At 49.7% G+C, this 24,243-nt stretch overlaps 1 protein-coding gene across 1 annotated transcript in view; it reads right to left on the minus strand.

Annotated features, from left to right (window-relative positions):
- The window catches only part of LOC142922804 (T-box transcription factor TBX1-like), a 40,063-nt gene that overhangs the window by 11,070 nt on the left and 4,750 nt on the right, over window positions 1-24,243 (minus strand). Inside the window, exons 2-3 of the mRNA XM_076063739.1 lie at window positions 16,985-17,086; window positions 12,433-12,604 (exon numbers count right to left, since the gene is read on the minus strand). Coding sequence (XP_075919854.1) covers window positions 12,433-12,604; window positions 16,985-17,086 — 274 coding nt within the window. The remainder of the gene's footprint in view (window positions 1-12,432; window positions 12,605-16,984; window positions 17,087-24,243) is intronic.

Genomic DNA, 24,243 nt, shown 5'->3' on the forward strand with positions numbered 1-24,243 from the left:
TGAGTGACTGAGTGACTGAGTGACTGAGCGAGTGACTGAGTGAGCGAGTGAGTGACTGAGTGACTGAGTGAGTGAGTGACTGAGTGACTGAGTGAGTGACTCACGTGCCCGTTATCGTCCAGAAGGTTGTTGGTGAGTTTGAGTTTGTCGAAGGACACGATTTGCTTCATCCACGTGGCTGAGTGAGCGAGTGAGTGACTGAGTGACTGAGTGAGTGACTGAGTGACTGACTGAGTGACCTAGCGAGTGACTGAATGACTGAATGAGTGACTGAGTGAGTGACTGACTGAGTGACTGAGTGAGTGACTCACGTGCCCGTTATCGTCCAGAAGGTTGTTGGTGAGTTTGAGTTTGTCGAAGGACACGATTTGCTTCATCCACGTGACTGAGTGAGCGAGTGACTGATTGACTGAGTGAGTGACTGAGCGACTGATCGAGTGACTGAGTGAGTGACTGAATGACTGAATGAGTGACTGAGTGAGTGACTGACTGACTGACTGAGTGAGTGACTCACGTGCCCGTTATCGTCCAGAAGGTTGTTGGTGAGTTTGAGTTTGTCGAAGGACACGATTTGCTTCATCCACGTGGCTGAGTGAGCGAGTGAATGACTGAGTGACTGAGCGAGTGACTGACTGACTGACTGAGTGACTGAGTGACTGACTGAGTGAGTGACTCACGTGCCCGTTATCGTCCAGAAGGTTGTTGGTGAGTTTGAGTTTGTCGAAGGACACGATTTGCTTCATCCTCGTGACTGAGTGAGCGAGTGACTGAGTGACTGAGTGAGTGACTGAGCGACTGATCGAGTGACTGAGTGAGTGACTGACTGAGTGAGTGACTGAGTGAGTGACTGACTGAGTGAGTGACTCACGTGCCCGTTATCGTCCAGAAGGTTGTTGGTGAGTTTGAGTTTGTCGAAGGACACGATTTGCTTCATCCACGTGGCTGAGTGAGCGAGTGAGTGACTGAGTGACTGAGTGAGTGACTGAGTGACTGACTGACTGACTTAGCGAGTGACTGAATGACTGAATGAGTGACTGAGTGAGTGACTGACTGAGTGACTGACTGAGTGAGTGACTCACGTGCCCGTTATCGTCCAGAAGGTTGTTGGTGAGTTTGAGTTTGTCGAAGGACACGATTTGCTTCATCCACGTGGCTGAGTGAGCGAGTGAGTGACTCAGTGAGTGACTGAGTGACTGACTGACTGACTTAGCGAGTGACTGAATGACTGAATGAGTGACTGAGTGAGTGACTGACTGAGTGACTGACTGAGTGAGTGACTCACGTGCCCGTTATCGTCCAGAAGGTTGTTGGTGAGTTTGAGTTTGTCGAAGGACACGATTTGCTTCATCCACGTGACTGAGTGAGCGAGTGACTGACTGAGTGACTGAGCGAGTGACTGAGTGACTGAGTGACTGACTGAGTGACTGACTGAGTGACTGACTGAGTGACTGAGTGACTTAGCGAGTGACTGAGTGACTGACTGAGTGACTGAGTGAGTGACTCACGTGCCCGTTATCGTCCAGAAGGTTGTTGGTGAGTTTGAGTTTGTCGAAGGACACGATTTGCTTCATCCACGTAACTGAGTGAGCGAGTGACTGACTGACTGAGTGAGTGACTGAGTGAGTGACTGAGTGACTGAGTGAGTGACTGAGTGAGTGACTGAGTGAGTGACTCACGTGCCCGTTATCGTCCAGAAGGTTGTTGGTGAGTTTGAGTTTGTCGAAGGACACGATTTGCTTCATCCACGTGACTGAGTGAGCGAGTGACTGACTGACTGAGTGAGTGACTGAGTGAGTGACTGACTGACTGACTGAGTGACTGACTGACCGAGCGAGTGAGTGACTCACATGCCCGTTATCGTCCAGAAGGTTGTTGGTGAGTTTGAGTTTGTCGAAGGACACGATTTGCTTCATCCACGTGACTGAGTGAGCGAGTGACTGAGTGACTGAGCGAGTGAGTGACTGAGTGACTTAGCGAGTGACTGAGTGACTGAGCGAGTGACTGAGTGACTGACTGAGTGACTGAGTGACTGAGTGAGTGACTGACTGAGCGAGTGACTCACGTGCCCGTTATCGTCCAGAAGGTTGTTGGTGAGTTTGAGTTTGTCGAAGGACACGATTTGCTTCATCCACGTGACTGAGTGACTGAGCGAGTGACTGACTGAGTGAGTGACTGAGTGAGTGACTGAGTGACTGAGTGAGTGACTGAGTGAGTGACTGAGTGAGTGACTCACGTGCCCGTTATCGTCCAGAAGGTTGTTGGTGAGTTTGAGTTTGTCGAAGGACACGATTTGCTTCATCCACGTGACTGAGTGAGCGAGTGACTGACTGACTGAGTGAGTGACTGAGTGAGTGACTGACTGACTGACTGAGTGACTGACTGACCGAGCGAGTGAGTGACTCACGTGCCCGTTATCGTCCAGAAGGTTGTTGGTGAGTTTGAGTTTGTCGAAGGACACGATTTGCTTCATCCACGTGACTGAGCGAGTGAGTGACTGAGTGACTGAGCGAGTGAGTGACTGAGTGACTGAGTGACTTAGCGAGTGACTGAGTGACTGAGCGAGTGACTGAGTGACTGACTGAGTGACTGAGTGACTGAGTGAGTGACTGACTGAGCGAGTGACTCACGTGCCCGTTATCGTCCAGAAGGTTGTTGGTGAGTTTGAGTTTGTCGAAGGACACGATTTGCTTCATCCACGTGACTGAGTGACTGAGCGAGTGACTGAGTGAGTGACTGACTGAGTGACTGACTGAGTGACTGAGTGAGTGACTGACTGAGTGAGCGAGTGAGTGACTCACGTGCCCGTTATCGTCCAGAGGGTTGTTGGTGAGTTTGAGTTTGTCGAAGGACACGATTTGCTTCATCCACGTGATTGAGTGAGCGAGTGACTGACTGAGTGACTGAGTGAGCGAGTGACTGAGTGACTGACTGAGTGACTGACTGACTGAGCGAGTGACCGAGCGAGTGAGCGACAGAGCGACTGAGTGAGTGACTGACTGAGTGACTGAGTGAGTGACAGAGCGACTGAGTGAGTGACTGACTGAGTGACTGAGTGAGTGACTGAGTGACTGAGTGAGTGACTGAGTGAGCGAGTGACTGAGTGACTGACTGAGTGACTGACTGAGTGAGTGACTGACTGACTGACTGAGTGACTGACTGAGTGACTGACTGAGTGAGTGACTGAGCGAGTGACTGAGCGAGTGAGTGACTGAGTGACTGAGTGAGCGAGTGACTGAGTGACTGAGTGACTGAGTGAGTGACTAACTGACCGAGCGAGTGAGTGACTCACGTGCCCGTTATCGTCCAGAAGATTGTTGGTGAGTTTGAGTTTGTCGAAGGACACGATTTGCTTCATCCACGTGACTGAGTGAGCGAGTGACTGAGTGACTGACTGACTGAGTGACTGAGTGACTGACTGAGCGAGTGACTGAGTGAACGACTGAGTGACTGACTGAGTGACTGACTGAGCGAGTGAGTGACTCACGTGCCCGTTATCGTCCAGAAGGTTGTTGGTGAGTTTGAGTTTGTCGAAGGACACGATTTGCTTCATCCACGTGGCTGAGTGAGCAAGTGACTGACTGAGTGACTGAGTGAGTGACTGAGTGAGTGACTGACTGAGTGACTGATTGAGTGAGTGACTGACTGACCGAGCGAGTGAGTGACTCACGTGCCCGTTATCGTCCAGAAGGTTGTTGGTGAGTTTGAGTTTGTCGAAGGACACGATTTGCTTCATCCACGTGGCTGAGTGAGCGAGTGAGTGACTGACTGACTGAGTGACTGAGTGACTGAGCGAGTGACTGAGTGAGTGACTGACTGAGTGAGTGAGTGAGTGACTCACGTGCCCGTTATCGTCCAGAAGGTTGTTGGTGAGTTTGAGTTTGTCGAAGGACACGATTTGCTTCATCCACGTGACTGAGTGAGCGAGTGACTGACTGACTGACTGAGTGAGTGACTGAGTGACTGACTGAGTGAGCGACTCACGTGCCCGTTATCGTCCAGAAGGTTGTTGGTGAGTTTGAGTTTGTCGAAGGACACGATTTGCTTCATCCACGTGATTGAGTGAGCGAGTGACTGACTGACTGAGTGACTGAGTGAGTGACTCACGTGCCCGTTATCGTCCAGAAGGTTGTTGGAGAGTTTGAGTTTGTCGAAGGACACGATTTGCTTCATCCACGTGACTGAGTGAGCGAGTGACTGAGTGACTGAGTGAGTGACTGAGCGACTGATCGAGTGACTGAGTGAGTGACTGACTGAGTGAGTGACTGAGTGAGTGACTGACTGAGTGAGTGACTCACGTGCCCGTTATCGTCCAGAAGGTTGTTGGTGAGTTTGAGTTTGTCGAAGGACACGATTTGCTTCATCCACGTGACTGAGAGAGTGACTGAGTGACTGAGTGACTGACTGAGTGACTGAGTGACTGACTGAGTGAGTGACTGACTGAGTGAGTGACTCACGTGCCCGTTATCGTCCAGAAGGTGGTTGGTGAGTTTGAGTTTGTCGAAGGACACGATTTGCTTTATCCACGTGACTGAGTGAGCGAGTGACTGAGTGACTGAGTGACTGAGTGACTGAGTGACTGAGCGAGTGACTGAGTGAGCGAGTGACTGACTGAGTGACTGAGTGACTGAGTGACTGAGCGAGTGACTGAGTGAGCGAGTGAGTGACTGAGTGACTGAGTGAGTGAGTGACTGAGTGACTGAGTGAGTGACTCACGTGCCCGTTATCGTCCAGAAGGTTGTTGGTGAGTTTGAGTTTGTCGAAGGACACGATTTGCTTCATCCACGTGGCTGAGTGAGCGAGTGAGTGACTGAGTGACTGAGTGAGGGACTGAGTGACTGACTGAGTGACCTAGCGAGTGACTGAATGACTGAATGAGTGACTGAGTGAGTGACTGACTGAGTGACTGAGTGAGTGACTCACGTGCCCGTTATCGTCCAGAAGGTTGTTGGTGAGTTTGAGTTTGTCGAAGGACACGATTTGCTTCATCCACGTGACTGAGTGAGCGAGTGACTGATTGACTGAGTGAGTGACTGAGCGACTGATCGAGTGACTGAGTGAGTGACTGAATGACTGAATGAGTGACTGAGTGAGTGACTGACTGACTGACTGAGTGAGTGACTCACGTGCCCGTTATCGTCCAGAAGGTTGTTGGTGAGTTTGAGTTTGTCGAAGGACACGATTTGCTCCATCCACGTGGCTGAGTGAGCGAGTGAATGACTGAGTGACTGAGCGAGTGACTGACTGACTGACTGAGTGACTGAGTGACTGACTGAGTGAGTGACTCACGTGCCCGTTATCGTCCAGAAGGTTGTTGGTGAGTTTGAGTTTGTCGAAGGACACGATTTGCTTCATCCTCGTGACTGAGTGAGCGAGTGACTGAGTGACTGAGTGAGTGACTGAGCGACTGATCGAGTGACTGAGTGAGTGACTGACTGAGTGAGTGACTGAGTGAGTGACTGACTGAGTGAGTGACTCACGTGCCCGTTATCGTCCAGAAGGTTGTTGGTGAGTTTGAGTTTGTCGAAGGACACGATTTGCTTCATCCACGTGGCTGAGTGAGCGAGTGAGTGACTGAGTGACTGAGTGAGTGACTGAGTGACTGACTGACTGACTTAGCGAGTGACTGAATGACTGAATGAGTGACTGAGTGAGTGACTGACTGAGTGACTGACTGAGTGAGTGACTCACGTGCCCGTTATCGTCCAGAAGGTTGTTGGTGAGTTTGAGTTTGTCGAAGGACACGATTTGCTTCATCCACGTGACTGAGTGAGCGAGTGACTGACTGAGTGACTGAGCGAGTGACTGAGTGACTGAGTGACTGACTGAGTGACTGACTGAGTGACTGACTGAGTGACTGAGTGACTTAGCGAGTGACTGAGTGACTGACTGAGTGACTGAGTGAGTGACTCACGTGCCCGTTATCGTCCAGAAGGTTGTTGGTGAGTTTGAGTTTGTCGAAGGACACGATTTGCTTCATCCACGTGACTGAGTGAGCGAGTGACTGACTGACTGAGTGAGTGACTGAGTGAGTGACTGAGTGAGTGACTCACGTGCCCGTTATCATCCAGAAGGTTGTTGGTGAGTTTGAGTTTGTCGAAGGACACGATTTGCTTCATCCACGTGACTGAGTGAGCGAGTGACTGACTGACTGAGTGAGTGACTGAGTGAGTGACTGAGTGACTGAGCGAGTGACTGAGTGAGCGAGTGAGTGACTCACGTGCCCGTTATCGTCCAGAAGGTTGTTGGTGAGTTTGAGTTTGTCGAAGGACACGATTTGCTTCATCCACGTGATTGAGTGAGCGACTGAGTGAGCGACTGATTGACTGAGTGACTGAGTGAGTGACTGAGTGAGTGACGGAGTGACTGAGTGACTGAGTGAGTGACTGAGTGAGTGACTGAGCGAGTGACTCACGTGCCCGTTATCGTCCAGAAGGTTGTTGGTGAGTTTGAGTTTGTCGAAGGACACGATTTGCTTCATCCACGTGACTGAGTGAGCGAGTGAGTGACTGAGTGACTGAGTGACTGACTGACTGACTGAGCGAGTGACTGACTGAGCGAGTGAGTGACTCACGTGCCCGTTATCGTCCAGAAGGTTGTTGGTGAGTTTGAGTTTGTCGAAGGACACGATTTTCTTCATCCACGTGGCTGAGTGAGCGAGTGACTGAGTGACTGACTGAGTGACTGACTGAGCGAGTGACTGACTGAGTGACTGACTGAGCGAGTGAGTGACTCACGTGCCCGTTATCGTCCAGAAGGTTGTTGGTGAGTTTGAGTTTGTCGAAGGACACGATTTGCTTCATCCACGTGACTGAGTGAGCGAGTGAGTGACTGAGTGACTGAGTGAGCGAGTGACTGAGTGACTGAGTGACTGAGTGAGTGACTGACTGACTGACTGAGCGAGTGACTGACTGACTGAGCGAGTGAGTGACTCACGTGCCCGTTATCGTCCAGAAGGTTGTTGGTGAGTTTGAGTTTGTCGAAGGACACGATTTGCTTCATCCACGTGACTGAGAGAGCGAGTGACTGAGTGACTGACTGAGTGACTGAGTGAGTGACTCACGTGCCCGTTATCGTCCAGAAGGTTGTTGGTGAGTTTGAGTTTGTCGAAGGACACGATTTGCTTCATCCACGTGGCTGAGTGAGCGAGTGAGTGACTGACTGACTCAGTGACTTAGCGAGTGACTGACTGAGTGACTTAGCGAGTGACTGAGTGAGTGACTGAGTGAGCGAGTGACTGAGTGACTGAGTGACTGACTGATTGAGTGACTCACGTGCCCGTTATCGTCCAGAAGGTTGTTGGTGAGTTTGAGTTTGTCGAAGGACACGATTTGCTTCATCCACGTGGCTGAGTGAGCGAGTGACTGACTGAGTGACTGAGTGAGTGACTGAGTGACTGAGTGAGTGACTGACTGAGTGAGTGACTCACGTGCCCGTTATCGTCGAGAAGGTTGTTGGTGAGTTTGAGTTTGTCGAAGGACACGATTTGCTTCATCCACGTGACTGAGTGAGCGAGTGACTGAGTGACTGAGTGAGTGACTGAGCGACTGATCGAGTGACTGAGTGAGTGACTGACTGAGTGAGTGACTGACTGAGTGAGTGACTGACTGAGTGACTGAGTGACTGAGTGAGTGACTGAGTGAGTGACTCACGTGCCCGTTATCGTCCAGAAGGTTGTTGGTGAGTTTGAGTTTGTCGAAGGACACGATTTGCTTCATCCACGTGACTGAGTGAGCGAATGAGTGACTGAGTGACTGAGTGACTGACTGACCGAGCGAGTGAGTGACTCACGTGCCCGTTATCGTCCAGAAGGTTGTTGGTGAGTTTGAGTTTGTCGAAGGACACGATTTGCTTCATCCACGTGGCTGAGTGACTGAGTGAGTGACTGAGTGACTGAGTGAGTGACTGAGTGACTGAGTGAGTGAGTGACTCACGTGCCCGTTATCGTCCAGAAGGTTGTTGGTGAGTTTGAGTTTGTCGAAGGACACGATTTGCTTCATCCACGTGGCTGAGTGACTGAGTGAGTGACTGAGTGACTGAGTGAGTGACTGAGTGACTGAGTGAGTGAGTGACTCACGTGCCCGTTATCGTCCAGAAGGTTGTTGGTGAGTTTGAGTTTGTCGAAGGACACGATTTGCTTCATCCACGTGGCTGAGTGACTGAGTGAGTGACTGAGTGACTGAGTGAGTGACTGAGTGACTGAGTGAGTGAGTGACTCACGTGCCCGTTATCGTCCAGAAGGTTGTTGGTGAGTTTGAGTTTGTCGAAGGACACGATTTGCTTCATCCACGTGGCTGAGTGAGCGAGTGACTGAGTGACTGACTGAGTGACTGAGTGACTGACTGAGTGACTGAGTGAGTGACTCACGTGCCTGTTATCGTCCAGAAGGTTGTTGGTGAGTTTGAGTTTGTAGAAGGACACGATTTGCTTCATCCACGTGACTGAGTGAGCGAGTGACTGACTGAGTGACTGAGCGAGTGACTGAGTGACTGAGTGACTGACTGAGTGACTGACTGAGTGTCTGACTGAGTGACTGAGTGACTTAGCGAGTGACTGAGTGACTGACTGAGTGACTGAGTGAGTGACTCACGTGCCCGTTATCGTCCAGAAGGTTGTTGGTGAGTTTGAGTTTGTCGAAGGACACGATTTACTTCATCCACGTGACTGAGTGAGTGACTGAGTGACTGAGTGACTGACTGAGTGACTGAGTGACTGACTGAGTGAGTGACTGACTGAGTGAGTGACTCACGTGCCCGTTATCGTCCAGAAGGTTGTTGGTGAGTTTGAGTTTGTCGAAGGACACGATTTGCTTCATCCACGTGGCTGAGTGAGCGAGTGAGTGACTGAGTGACTGAGTGACTTAGCGAGTGACTGATTGACTGAGCGAGTGACTGAGCGAGTGACTGACTGAGTGACTGAGCGAGTGACTGAGTGAGTGACTGACTGAGCGAGTGAGTGACTCACGTGCCCGTTATCGTCCAGAAGGTTGTTGGTGAGTTTGAGTTTGTCGAAGGACACGATTTGCTTCATCCACGTGACTGAGTGAGCGAGTGAGTGACTGAGTGACTGAGTGAGTGACTGAGTGACTGACTGAGTGACTTAGCGAGTGACTGAATGACTGAATGAGTGACTGAGTGAGTGACTGACTGAGTGACTGAGTGAGTGACTCACGTGCCCGTTATCGTCCAGAAGGTTGTTGGTGAGTTTGAGTTTGTAGAAGGACACGATTTGCTTCATCCACGTGACTGAGTGAGCGAGTGACTGACTGACTGACTGAGTGACTGAGTGACTGACTGAGTGACTGAATGAGTGACTCACGTGCCCGTTATCGTCCAGAAGGTTGTTGGTGAGTTTGAGTTTGTCGAAGGACACGATTTGCTTCATCCACGTGACTGAGTGAGCGAGTGAGTGACTGAGTGACTGAGTGACTGAGTGAGTGACTGACTGAGTGAGTGACTGAATGAGTGACTCACGTGCCCGTTATCGTCCAGAAGGTTGTTGGTGAGTTTGAGTTTGTCGAAGGACACGATTTGCTTCATCCACGTGACTGAGTGAGCGAGTGAGTGACTGAGTGACTGAGTGACTGACTGAGTGACTGAGCGAGTGACTGACTGAGCGAGTGAGTGACTCACGTGCCCGTTATCGTCCAGAAGGTTGTTGGTGAGTTTGAGTTTGTCGAAGGACACGATTTGCTTCATCCACGTGACTGAGTGAGCGAGTGAGTGAGCGAGTGACTGAGTGACTGAGTGAGTGACTGAGTGAGTGACTCACGTGCCCGTTATCGTCCAGAAGGTTGTTGGTGAGTTTGAGTTTGTCGAAGGACACGATTTGCTTCATCCACGTGACTGAGTGAGTGACTGACTGACTGACTGAGTGACTGAGTGACTGACTGAGTGACTGACTGAGTGACTGAGTGACTGAGCGAGTGACTGAGCGAGTGACTGACTGAGCGAGTGAGTGACTCACGTGCCCGTTATCGTCCAGAAGGTTGTTGGTGAGTTTGAGTTTGTCGAAGGACACGATTTGCTTCATCCACGTGGCTGAGTGAGCGAGTGACTGAGTGACTGAGTGAGTGACTGAGTGACTGATCGAGTGACTGAGTGACTGAGTGACTGACTGACCGAGCGAGTGAGTGACTCACGTGCCCGTTATCGTCCAGAAGGTTGTTGGTGAGTTTGAGTTTGTTGAAGGACACGATTTGCTTCATCCACGTGGCTGAGTGAGCGAGTGACTGACTGACTGACTGAGTGACTGAGTGACTGACTGAGTGACTGAGTGAGTGACTCACGTGCCCGTTATCGTCCAGAAGGTTGTTGGTGAGTTTGAGTTTGTCGAAGGACACGATTTGCTTCATCCACGTGACTGAGTGAGCGAGTGACTGACTGAGTGACTGAGCGAGTGACTGAGTGACTGAGTGACTGACTGAGTGACTGACTGAGTGACTGACTGACTGAGTGAGTGACTGAGTGAGTGACTCACGTGCCCGTTATCGTCCAGAAGGTTGTTGGTGAGTTTGAGTTTGTCGAAGGACACGATTTGCTTCATCCACGTGACTGAGTGAGCGAGTGACTGAGTGACTGAGTGAGTGACTGAGTGAGTGACTCACGTGCCCGTTATCGTCCAGAAGGTTGTTGGTGAGTTTGAGTTTGTCGAAGGACACGATTTGCTTCATCCACGTGGCTGAGTGAGCGAGTGACTGACTGAGTGACTGAGTGACTGAGCGAGTGACTGAGTGAGTGACTGAGCGACTGATCGAGTGACTGAGTGAGTGACTGACTGACTGAGTGACTGAGTGAGTGACTCACGTGCCCGTTATCGTCCAGAAGGTTGTTGGTGAGTTTGAGTTTGTCGAAGGACACGATTTGCTTCATCCACGTGGCTGAGTGAGCGAGTGACTGAGTGAGTGACTGAGTGACTGACTGAGTGACTGACTGAGCGAGTGACTCACGTGCCCGTTATCGTCCAGAAGGTTGTTGGTGAGTTTGAGTTTGTCGAAGGACACGATTTGCTTCATCCACGTGGCTGAGTGAGCGAGTGACTGAGTGACTGAGTGAGTGACTGAGTGACTGATCGAGTGACTGAGTGACTGAGTGACTGACTGACCGAGCGAGTGAGTGACTCACGTGCCCGTTATCGTCCAGAAGGTTGTTGGTGAGTTTGAGTTTGTCGAAGGACACGATTTGCTTCATCCACGTGGCTGAGTGAGCGAGTGACTGACTGACTGACTGAGTGACTGAGTGACTGACTGAGTGACTGAGTGAGTGACTCACGTGCCCGTTATCGTCCAGAAGGTTGTTGGTGAGTTTGAGTTTGTCGAAGGACACGATTTGCTTCATCCACGTGACTGAGTGAGCGAGTGACTGACTGAGTGACTGAGCGAGTGACTGAGTGACTGAGTGACTGACTGAGTGACTGACTGAGTGACTGACTGACTGAGTGAGTGACTGAGTGAGTGACTCACGTGCCCGTTATCGTCCAGAAGGTTGTTGGTGAGTTTGAGTTTGTCGAAGGACACGATTTGCTTCATCCACGTGGCTGAGTGAGCGAGTGACTGACTGAGTGACTGAGTGACTGAGCGAGTGACTGAGTGAGTGACTGAGCGACTGATCGAGTGACTGAGTGAGTGACTGACTGACTGAGTGACTGAGTGAGTGACTCACGTGCCCGTTATCGTCCAGAAGGTTGTTGGTGAGTTTGAGTTTGTCGAAGGACACGATTTGCTTCATCCACGTGGCTGAGTGAGCGAGTGACTGACTGAGTGACTGAGTGACTGAGCGAGTGACTGAGTGAGTGACTGAGCGACTGATCGAGTGACTGAGTGAGTGACTGACTGACTGAGTGACTGAGTGAGTGACTCACGTGCCCGTTATCGTCCAGAAGGTTGTTGGTGAGTTTGAGTTTGTCGAAGGACACGATTTGCTTCATCCACGTGGCTGAGTGAGCGAGTGACTGAGTGAGTGACTGAGTGACTGACTGAGTGACTGACTGAGCGAGTGACTCACGTGCCCGTTATCGTCCAGAAGGTTGTTGGTGAGTTTGAGTTTGTCGAAGGACACGATTTGCTTCATCCACGTGGCTGAGTGAGCGAGTGAGTGACTGAGTGACTGAGTGACTGACTGACTGACTGAGCGAGTGACTGACTGAGCGAGTGAGTGACTCACGTGCCCGTTATCGTCCAGAAGGTTGTTGGTGAGTTTGAGTTTGTCGAAGGACACGATTTGCTTGATCCACGTGGCTGAGTGAGCGAGTGACTGACTGAATGACTGACTGAGTGAGTGACTGAGTGAGTGACTCACGTGCCCGTTATCGTCCAGAAGGTTGTTGGTGAGTTTGAGTTTGTTGAAGGACACGATTTGCTTCATCCACGTGACTGAGTGAGCGAGTGAGTGAGCGAGTGACTGAGTGACTGAGTGAGTGACTGAGTGAGTGACTCACGTGCCCGTTATCGTCCAGAAGGTTGTTGGTGAGTTTGAGTTTGTCGAAGGACACGATTTGCTTCATCCACGTGGCCCCGCGCGCCGGCGAGTCTGGGTGGACGTGGATGCGTCCGGGCATCGCCGGGTCTGCCTTGCCGGCCACAAGCCACGCGGAGCTGTGGAAGGCGTACCTGGTGTGTGGGTGGGTGGGACACGGGGGGTGGGACAAGGGGGGTGAGACAAGGGGGGTGAGACACGGGGAGAGATAAGGGGGGTGAGACACGGGGGTGGGAGACAAGGGGGGGTGATGCAAGGGGGGTGAGACGCGGGGGGAGAGACAAGGGGGGTGAGACACGGGGAGAGAGAGACACGGGGAGAGAGAGAGACACGGGGAGAGAGACATGGGGGGTGAGACAAGGGGGGTGAGACACGGGGAGAGAGAGACACGGGGAGAGAGAGAGACACGGGGAGAGAGAGAGACACGGGGGGTGAGACAAGGGGGGTGAGACACGGGGGGTGAGACACGGGGGGTGAGACAAGGGGGGAGAGACAAGGGGGGTGAGACACGGGGGGTGAGACACGGGGGGTGAGACACGGGGGGTGAGACATGGAGGGGTGAGACAAGGGGGGTGAGAGACAAGGGGGGGAGAGAAGGGGGGTGAGACAAGGGGGGAGAGAGAGACACGGGGGGTGAGACACGGGGGGGGGGGGTGTGGGACAAGGGGGGTGAGACAAGGGGGGCGAGAGAGACACGGGGAGAGAGACAAGGGGGGTGAGACACGGGGAGAGAGACACGGGGAGAGAGACACGGGGGGGGGGGAGAGACACGGGGGGAGAGAGAGACACGGGGGGTGAGACACGGGGGGGGGGGTGTGGGACAAGGGGGGTGAGACAAGGGGGGCGAGAGAGACACGGGGAGAGAGACAAGGGGGGTGAGACACGGGGAGAGAGACACGGGGAGAGAGACACGGGGGGGGGGGAGAGACACGGGGGGGGGAGAGAGACGGGGGGGGGTGAGACGCGGGGGGAGAGAGACAAGGGGGGTGAGACACGGGGAGAGAGACACGGGGAGAGAGACACGGGGAGAGAGACACGGGGAGAGAGACACGGGGGAGTGAGACACGGGGAGAGAGACACGGGGAGAGAGACAGGGGGAGAGAGAGACACGGGGAGAGAGACACGGGGGAGTGAGACACGGGGAGAGAGACACGGGGAGAGAGACAGGGGGAGAGAGACACGGGGAGAGAGAGACACGGGGAGAGAGAGACACGGGGAGAGAGAGACACGGGGAGAGAGACGGGGGGGGAGAGACACGGGGAGAGAGACACGGGGAGAGAGACACGGGGAGAGAGACACGGGGAGAGAGACACGGGGAGAGAGACACGGGGAGAGAGAGACACGGGGAGAGAGACACGGGGGAGTGAGACACGGGGAGAGAGACACGGGGAGAGAGACAGGGGGAGAGAGACACGGGGAGAGAGAGACACGGGGAGAGAGAGACACGGGGAGTGAGACACGGGGAGAGAGACACGGAGAGAGAGACACGGGGGGAGAGAGACACGGGGAGAGAGAGACACGGGGGGTGAGACACGGGGGGAGAGAGACACGGGGGGAGAGAGACACGGGGAGAGAGACACGGGGTGAGACACGGGGGGTGAGAGACATGGGGGGTGAGACAAGGGGGGAGTCACGGAGAGAGAGAGAGACACGGGGAGAGAGAGACACGGGGGAGAGAGAGACACGGGGAGAGAGAGACACGGGGAGAGAGAGACACGGGGAGAGAGAGACACGGGGAGAGAGAGACACGGGGAGAGAGAGACACGGGGAGAGAGAGACACGGGGAGAGAGAGACACGGGGAGAGAGAGACACGGGGAGAGAGAGACACGGGGAGAGAGAGACACGGGGAGAGAGAGACACGGGGAGAGAGAGACACGGGGAGAGAGAGACACGGGGAGAGAGAGACACGGGGAGAGAGAGACACGGGGAGAGAGAGACACGGGGAGAGAGAGACACGGGGAGAGAGAGACACGGGGAGAGAGAGACACGGGGAGAGAGAGACACGGGGAGAGAGAGACACGGGGAGAGAGAGACACGGGGAGAGAGAGACACGGGGAGAGAGAGACACGGGGAGAGAGAGACACGGGGAGAGAGAGACACGGGGAGAGAGAGACACGGGGAGAGAGAGACACGGGGAGAGAGAGACACGGGGAGAGAGAGACACGGGGAGAGAGAGACACGGGGAGAGAGAGACACGGGGAGAGAGAGACACGGGGAGAGAGAGACACGGGGAGAGAGAGACACGGGGAGAGAGAGACACGGGGAGAGAGAGACACGGGGAGAGAGAGACACGGGGAGAGAGAGACACGGGGAGAGAGAGACACGGGGAGAGAGAGACACGGGGAGAGAGAGACACGGGGAGAGAGAGACACGGAGAGAGAGAGACACGGGGAGAGAGAGACACGGGGAGAGAGAGACACGGGGAGAGAGAGACACGGGGAGAGAGAGACACGGGGAGAGAGAGACACGGGGAGAGAGAGACACGGGGAGAGAGAGACACGGGGAGAGAGAGACACGGGGAGAGAGAGACACGGGGAGAGAGAGACACGGGGAGAGAGAGACACGGGGAGAGAGAGACACGGGGAGAGAGAGACACGGAGAGAGAGAGACTCACTACGTAGTGAGTCATGGAGCAGAACCACCACTACCACAACCACCACCACCTCCACCACCACCACCATCTCCACCACCACCACCTCCACCACCACCACCATCTCCACCACCACCACCTCCACCACCACCACCATCTCCACCACCACCTCCACCACCACCACCACCACCTCCACCACCACCACCATCTCCACCACCACCTCCACCACCACCACCACCACCACCTCCACCACCACCACCTCCACCACCACCACCATCTCCACCACCACCTCCACCACCACTACCACCACCACCTCCAACACCACACCTGTACCACACCTACACCACACCGACACCTACACCACACCCACACCTGTACCACCATCACCACACCTACACCACACCTGTACCACACCACACCTACACCACACCTACACCTACACCACACCTACACCACACCTACACCACACCACACCTACACCACACCTACACCACACCTACACCACACCTACACCACACCTACACCACACCACACCACACCTACACCACACCTACACCACACCACACCACACCACACCTACACCACACCTACACCACACCTGTACCACACCTACACCACACCTACACCACACCTACACCACACCTACACCACACCTACACCTACACCACACCTACACCACACCTACACCACACCTACACCATACCTACACCACACCTGTACCACACTACACCTACACCACACCTACACCACACCTACACCACACCTACACCACACCTGTACCACACCTACACCACACCTACACCTACACCACACCTACACCACACCTACACCACACCTACACCACACCTACTTCACACCTACACCACACCTACACCACACCTACACCACACCTACACCACACCACACCTACACCACACCTACACCACACCTACACCACACCTACACCACACCACACCTACACCACACCTACACCACACCTGTACCACACCACACCTACACCACACCTGTACCACACCTACACCACACCTACACCACACCTGTACCACACCTACACCACACCTACACCACACCTACACCACACCTACACCACACCTGTACCACACCTACACCACACCTACACCACACCTACACCACACCTACACCACACCTACACCACACCACACCTACACCACACCTACACCACACCTACACCACACCTACACCACACCACACCACACCTACACCACACCTACACCACACCACACCACACCTACACCACACCTACACCACACCTACACCACACCACACCACACCTGTACCACACCTACACCACACCTACACCACACCTACACCACACCTACACCTACACCACACCTACACCACACCTACACCACACCTACACCATACCTACACCACACCTGTACCACACTACACCTACACCACACCTACACCACACCTACACCACACCTACACTACACCTGTACCACACCTACACCACACCTACACCTACACCACACCTACACCACACCTACACCACACCACACCACACCTACACCACACCTACACCACACCTACACCACACCTACACCACACCTACTTCACACCTACACCACACCTACACCACACCTACACCACACCTACACCACACCACACCTACACCACACCTACACAACACCTACACCACACCTGTACCACACCACACCTACACCACACCTGTACCACACCTACACCACACCTACACCACACCTACACCACACCTGTACCACACCTACACCACACCTACACCACACCTACACCACACCTACACCACACCACACCTGTACCATACCTACACCTACACCACACCTACACCACACCTACACCACACCTACACCATACCTACACCACACCTACACCACACCTACACCACACCTACACCACACCTATACCACACCTGTACCATACCTGTATCTCTTGTCGTCAACAGGAATGAAGTCCATGAGCAGGACGTAGTCGGCCACGGGGTCCATGCCGAACACCTTCACCTGGAAGGTGGGAAACATCCTCCTGCAGAACAAGCAGAGAGATGTTGACTACCTCGCCTGGTCTACAGGTGAGATGTTGACTACCTCGCCTGGCATACAGGTGAGATGTTGACTACCTCACCTGGTCTACAGGTGAGATGTTGACTACCTCGCCAGGTATACAGGTGAGATGTTGACTACCTCGCCAGGTATACAGGTGAGATGTTGACTACCTCGCCTGGTATACAGGTGAGATGTTGACTACCTTGCCCTGGTCTACAGGTGAGATGTTGACTACCTCGCCTGGTCTACAGGTGAGATGTTGACTACCTCGCCAGGTATACAGGTGAGATGTTGACTACCTCGCCTGGTATACAGGTGAGATGTTGACTACCTCGCCTGGCCTACAGGTGAGATGTTGACTACCTCGCTAGGTATACAGGTGAGATGTTGACTACCTCACCAGGTATACAGGTGAGATGTTGACTACCTCGCTAGGTTTACAGGTGAGATGTTGACTACCTCGCCAGGTATACAGGTGAGATGTTGACTACCTCGCCTGGTCTACAGGTGAGATGTTGACTACCTCGCCTGGTCTACAGGTGAGATGTTGACTACCTCGCCTGGTCTACAGGTGAGATGTTGACTACCTCGCCTGGTATACAGGTGAGATGTTGACTACCTCGCCCTGGTCTACAGGTGAGATGTTGACTACCTCGCCAGGTATACAGGTGAGATGTTGACTACCTCGCCAGGTATACAGGTGAGATGTTGACTACCTCGCCAGGTATACAGGTGAGATGTTGACTACCTCGCCTGGTCTACAGGTGAGATGTTGACTACCTCGCCTGGTCTACAGGTGAGATGTTGACTACCTCACCTGGTCTACAGGTGAGATGTTGACTACCTCGCCTGGCCTACAGGTGAGGTGTTGACTACCTCGCCAGGTATACAGGTGAGATGTTGACTACCTCGCCAGGTATACAGGTGAGATGTTGACTACCTCGCCTGGTATACAGGTGAGATGTTGACTACCTCACCTGGTCTACAGGTGAGATGTTGACTACCTCGCCAGGTATACAGGTGAGATGTTGACTACCTCGCCAGGCCTACAGGTGAGATGTTGACTACCTCGCCAGGTATACAGGTGAGATGTTGACTACCTCGCCTGGTCTACAGTTGAGATGTTGACTACCTCGCCTGGTCTACAGGTGAGATGTTGACTACCTCGCCTGGTCTACAGGTGAGATGTTGACTACCTCGCCTGGTCTACAGGTGAGATGTTGACTAGCTCTCCTGGTCTACAGGTGAGATGTTGACTACCTCGCCTGGTCTACAGGTGAGGTGTTGACTACCTCGCCTGGTATACAGGTGAGATGTTGACTACCTCGCCAGGTCTACAGGTGAGATGTTGACTAGCTCGCCTGGTCTACAGGTGAGATGTTGACTACCTCACCAGGTATACAGGTGAGATGTTGACTACCTCGCCTGGTCTACAGGTGAGATGTTGACTACCTCGCCAGGTATACAGGTGAGATGTTGACTACCTCGCCTGGTCTACAGGTGAGATGTTGACTACCTCACCTGGTCTACAGGTGAGATGTTGACTACCTCGCCTGGTATACAGGTGAGATGTTGACTACCTCGCCTGGTCTACAGGTGAGTTGTTGACTACCTCGCCCTGGTCTACAGGTGAGATGTTGACTACCTCGCCAGGTATACAGGTGAGTTGTTGACTACCTCGCCTGGTCTACAGGTGAGATGTTGACTACCTCGCCAGGTATACAGGTGAGATGTTGACTACCTCGCCAGGTATACAGGTGAGATGTTGACTACCTCGCTAGGTATACAGGTGAGATGTTGACTACCTCGCCTGGTCTACAGGTGAGATGTTGACTACCTCGCCTGGCCTACAGGTGAGATGTTGACTACCTCGCCTGGTATACAGGTGAGATGTTGACTACCTCGCCTGGTCTACAGGTGAGATGTTGACTACCTCGCCTGGCCTACAGGTGAGATGTTGACTACCTCGCCTGGTCTACAGGTAAGATGTTGACTACCTCGCCAGGTATACAGGTGAGATGTTGACTACCTCGCTAGGTATACAGGTGAGATGTTGACTACCTCGCCAGGTATACAGGTGAGATGTTGACTACCTCGCCTGGTCTACAGGTGAGATGTTGACTACCTCGCCTGGTCTACAGGTGAGATGTTGACTACCTCGCCTGGCCTACAGGTGAGATGTTGACTACCTCGCCTGGTCTACAGGTAAGATGTTGACTACCTCGCCAGGTATACAGGTGAGATGTTGACTACCTCGCCAGGTATACAGGTGAGGTGTTGACTACCTCGCCAGGTATACAGGTTAGATGTTGACTACCTCGCCTGGTCTACAGGTGAGATGTTGACTACCTCGCTAGGTATACAGGTGAGATGTTGACTACCTCGCCTGGTCTACAGGTGAGATGTTGACTACCTCGCCTGGCCTACAGGTGAGATGTTGACTACCTCGCCTGGTATACAGGTGAGATGTTGACTACCTCGCCTGGTCTACAGGTGAGATGTTGACTACCTCGCCTGGCCTACAGGTGAGATGTTGACTACCTCGCCTGGTCTACAGGTGAGATGTTGACTACCTCGCTTGGTATACAGGTGAGATGTTGCTACCTCGCCTGGTATGAAGGTGAGATGTTGACTACCTCGCCAGGTATACAGGTGAGATGTTGACTACCTCGCCTGGTATACAGGTGAGATGTTGACTACCTCACCAGGTATACAGGTGAGATGTTGACTACCTCACCAGGTATACAGGTGAGATGTTGACTACCTTTTTTGGTATACCAGGTGAGATGTTGACTACCTCGCCTGGTCTACAGGTGAGATGTTGACTACCTCGCCTGGCCTACAGGTGAGATATTGACTACCTCACCTGGCCTACAGTTGAGATGTCGACTACCTCACCTGGCCTACAGGTGAGATGTTGACTACCTCGCCTGGTATACAGGTGAGATGTTGACTGCCTCGCCTGGTCTACAGGTGAGATGTTGATAATCTGATCCCATCCGTGAAGGCTGTCATTCCTGATTTACAGTACCCCGGGGTTTACAAATTGAGTTGTACCTGCGGTGATTGCTGTATCGGGGAGACAAAGCGACACGCCTCTGACCGAATTCGCGAGCACAAATCAGATTTGAAACACGGCAGAACGAATTCTTCTGCCGTGGCTGATCACTGTTACAACGCTGTGGGAGATCACGATATAATTTTCTCCGATACCAAGCTTCTTTGCAAACCCACGGGTTTTTAATCAGAGATTTGTTCACGAGGCAATTCAGATCTACAAACACAGACACAATTTCACCCGAGAGGATGGTTTCAAATTAAGCAACCATTGGAAAGATGTTCTAAATCGAACTAAGCATTAAACTAATTTTAATGGTACGGTATATTTTTTCAAGTAGTGGCACCCCAAACTTTCGCAGCTCTTAGAAATTCTCCCTTTTCACACCATCAATAGGTAAACTCCCCCTCCACCCCTTCCCCCCCCCGAACCTTTCCTAAAATCGGCCAATCAAATGCTAATTTTTACGCTAATTTCTTTGTCAGAAAACCTTGTAGGCTCGCACACAGTTTAAAGGTCCGCTGTCTGAGCGTGGTTGTGTTTCGCTAAATTCTCCTGTTTGATGAGTACCAGGTGCCTCGGTGAATATGTATGCTCTTGACTTTAACACAGCTATTTCTGTGACCAAGTTACAAGCTAATCACTCGGCTATTTCAATGCTAAATTCTATGCTAATTCCTTTGTCAAGGGGTGCCTCTGCGGATGTGTATACTTTAACTTAGCTATTTCGATGAGCCATTTCAATGCTAAATTATATGCTAATTCCTTTGTCAAGGGGTACCTCTGCGGATGTGTATACTTTAACTTAGCTATTTCGATGAGCCATTTCAATGCTAAATTATATGCTAATTCCTTTGTCAAGGGGTACCTCTGCAGATGTGTATACTTTAACTTAGCTATTTCGATGAGCCATTTCAATGCTAAATTCTATGCTAATTCCTTTGTCAAGGGGTGCCTCTGCGGATGTGTATACTTTAACTTAGCTATTTCGATGAGCCATTTCAATGCTAAATTCTATGCTAATTCCTTTGTCAAGGGGTACCTCTGTGGATGTGTATACTTTAACTTAGCTATTTCGATGAGACATTTCAATGCTAAATTCTATGCTAATTCCTTTGTCAAGGGGTGCCTCTGCGGATGTGTATACTTTAACTTAGCTATTTCAATGAGCCATTTCAATGCTAAATTCTATGCTAATTCCTTTGTCAAGGGGTACCTCTGCAGATGTGTATACTTTAACGTAGCTATTTCAATGAGCCATTTCAATGCTAAATTCTATGCTAATTCCTTTGTCAAGAGGTACCTCTGCGGATGTGTATACTTTAACTTAGCTATTTCGATGAGCCATTTCAATGCTAAATTCTATGCTAATTCCTTTGTCAAGGGGTGCCTCTGCGGATGTGTATACTTTAACTTAGCTATTTCGATGATGAGCCATTTCAATGCTAAATTCTATGCTAATTCCTTTGTCAAGGGGTGCCTCTGCGGATGTGTATACTTTAACTTAGCTATTTCGATGAGCCATTTCAATGCTAAATTATATGCTAATTCCTTTGTCAAGGCGCTTGGTGTTTTACTTCTGACACAGCTTAAAGGTCGCGAACTGAGCGTGGATTCTCCCACTCCAGCGCTGTCCTACCAGCGCTGGAGTGTGTAGTAATGTAGTGTATAGTGTATAGTAATGTAGTGTATAGTGTATAGTAATGTAGTGTATAGTAATGTAGTGTATAGTAATGTAGTGTATAGTGTATAGTAATGTAGTGTATAGTGTATAGTAATGTAGTGTATAGTGTATAGTAATGTAGTGTATAGTGTATAATAATGTAGTGTATAGTAATGTAGTGTATAATGTATAGTAATGTAGTGTATAGTGTATAGTAATGTAGTGTATAGTAATGTAGTGTATAGTAATGTAGTGTATAGTGTATAGTAATGTAGTGTATAGTGTATAGTAATGTAGTGTATAGTAATGTAGTGTATAGTAATGTAGTGTATAGTGTATAGTAATGTAGTGTATAGTGTATAGTAATGTAGTGTATAGTGTATAGTAATGTAGTGTATAGTAATGTAGTGTATAGTGTATAGTAATGTAGTTTATAGTAATGTATAGTGTACAGTATATAGCAATGTAGTGTATAGTAATGTAGTGCATAGTAATGTATAGTGTATAGTAATGTAGTGTATAGTGTATAGTAATGTAGTGTATAGTGTATAGTAATGTAGTGTAGTGTATAGTAACGTAGTGTATAGTAATGTAGTGTATAGTGTATAGTAACGTAGTGTATAGTAACGTAGTGTATAGTGTATATTAATGTATTGTATAGTGCATAGTAATGTAGTGTATAGTGTATAGTAATGTAGTGTATAGTAATGTAGTGTATAGTGTATAGTAATGTAGTGTATATTGTATAGTAATGTAGTGTATAGTGTATAGTAATGTAGTGTATAGTAGTGTATAGTGCATAGTAATGTAGTGTATAGTGTATAGTAGTGTATAGTAATGTAGTGTATAGTAATGTAGTGTATAGTGTATAGTAATGTAGTGTATAGTAATGTACTGTATAGTGTATAGTAGTGTATAATGTATAGTAATGTAGTGTATAGTGTATAATAGTGTATAGTAATGTAGTGTATAGTAATGTAGTGTATAGTGTATAGTAATGTAGTGTATAGTAATGTACTGTATAGTGTATAGTAGTGTATAATGTATAGTAATGTAGTGTATAGTGTATAGTAATGTAGTGTATAGTAATGTACTGTATAGTGTATAGTAGTGTATAATGTATAGTAACGTAGTGTATGGTCTATAGTAATGTAGTGTATGGTGTATAGTAATGTATAGTGTATAGTAGTGTATAGTGTAAAGTAATGTAGTGTATAGTGTATAGTAATGTAGTGTATAGTGTATAGTAGTGTATAGTGATGTATAGTGTATAGTAATGTATAGTGTATAGTAGTGTATAGTGTATAGTAATGTAGTGTATAGTGTAAAGTAATGTATAGTGTATAGTAGTGTATAGTGTATAGTAATGTAGTGTATAGTGTATAGTAGTGTATAGTAATGTAGTGTATAGTGTATAGTAATGTAGTGTATAGTGTATAGTAATGTAGTGTATAGTAATGTAGTGTATAGTAATGTAGTGTATAGTGTATAGTAATGTAGTGTATAGTGTATAGTAATGTAGTGTATAGTGTATAGTAATGTAGTGTATAGTAATGTAGTGTATAGTGTATAGTAATGTAGTTTATAGTAATGTATAGTGTACAGTATATAGCAATGTAGTGTATAGTAATGTAGTGCATAGTAATGTATAGTGTATAGTAATGTAGTGTATAGTGTATAGTAATGTAGTGTATAGTGTATAGTAATGTAGTGTAGTGTATAGTAACGTAGTGTATAGTAATGTAGTGTATAGTGTATATTAATGTATTGTATAGTGCATAGTAATGTAGTGTATAGTGTATAGTAATGTAGTGTATAGTAATGTAGTGTATAGTGTATAGTAATGTAGTGTATATTGTATAGTAATGTAGTGTATAGTGTATAGTAATGTAGTGTATAGTAGTGTATAGTGCATAGTAATGTAGTGTATAGTGTATAGTAGTGTATAGTAATGTAGTGTATAGTAATGTAGTGTATAGTGTATAGTAATGTAGTGTATAGTAATGTACTGTATAGTGTATAGTAGTGTATAATGTATAGTAATGTAGTGTATAGTGTATAATAGTGTATAGTAATGTAGTGTATAGTAATGTAGTGTATAGTGTATAGTAATGTAGTGTATAGTAATGTACTGTATAGTGTATAGTAGTGTATAATGTATAGTAATGTAGTGTATAGTGTATAGTAATGTAGTGTATAGTAATGTACTGTATAGTGTATAGTAGTGTATAATGTATAGTAACGTAGTGTATGGTCTATAGTAATGTAGTGTATGGTGTATAGTAATGTATAGTGTATAGTAGTGTATAGTGTAAAGTAATGTAGTGTATAGTGTATAGTAATGTAGTGTATAGTGTATAGTAGTGTATAGTGATGTATAGTGTATAGTAATGTATAGTGTATAGTAGTGTATAGT

The sequence above is a fragment of the Petromyzon marinus genome, unplaced genomic scaffold (assembly GCF_048934315.1).
Source record: "Petromyzon marinus isolate PM22_M1 ecotype Great Lakes invasive population unplaced genomic scaffold, UKy_Petmar_22M1.pri1.0 PM_Scaffold_175, whole genome shotgun sequence".
NCBI lineage: Eukaryota > Metazoa > Chordata > Hyperoartia > Petromyzontiformes > Petromyzontidae > Petromyzon > Petromyzon marinus.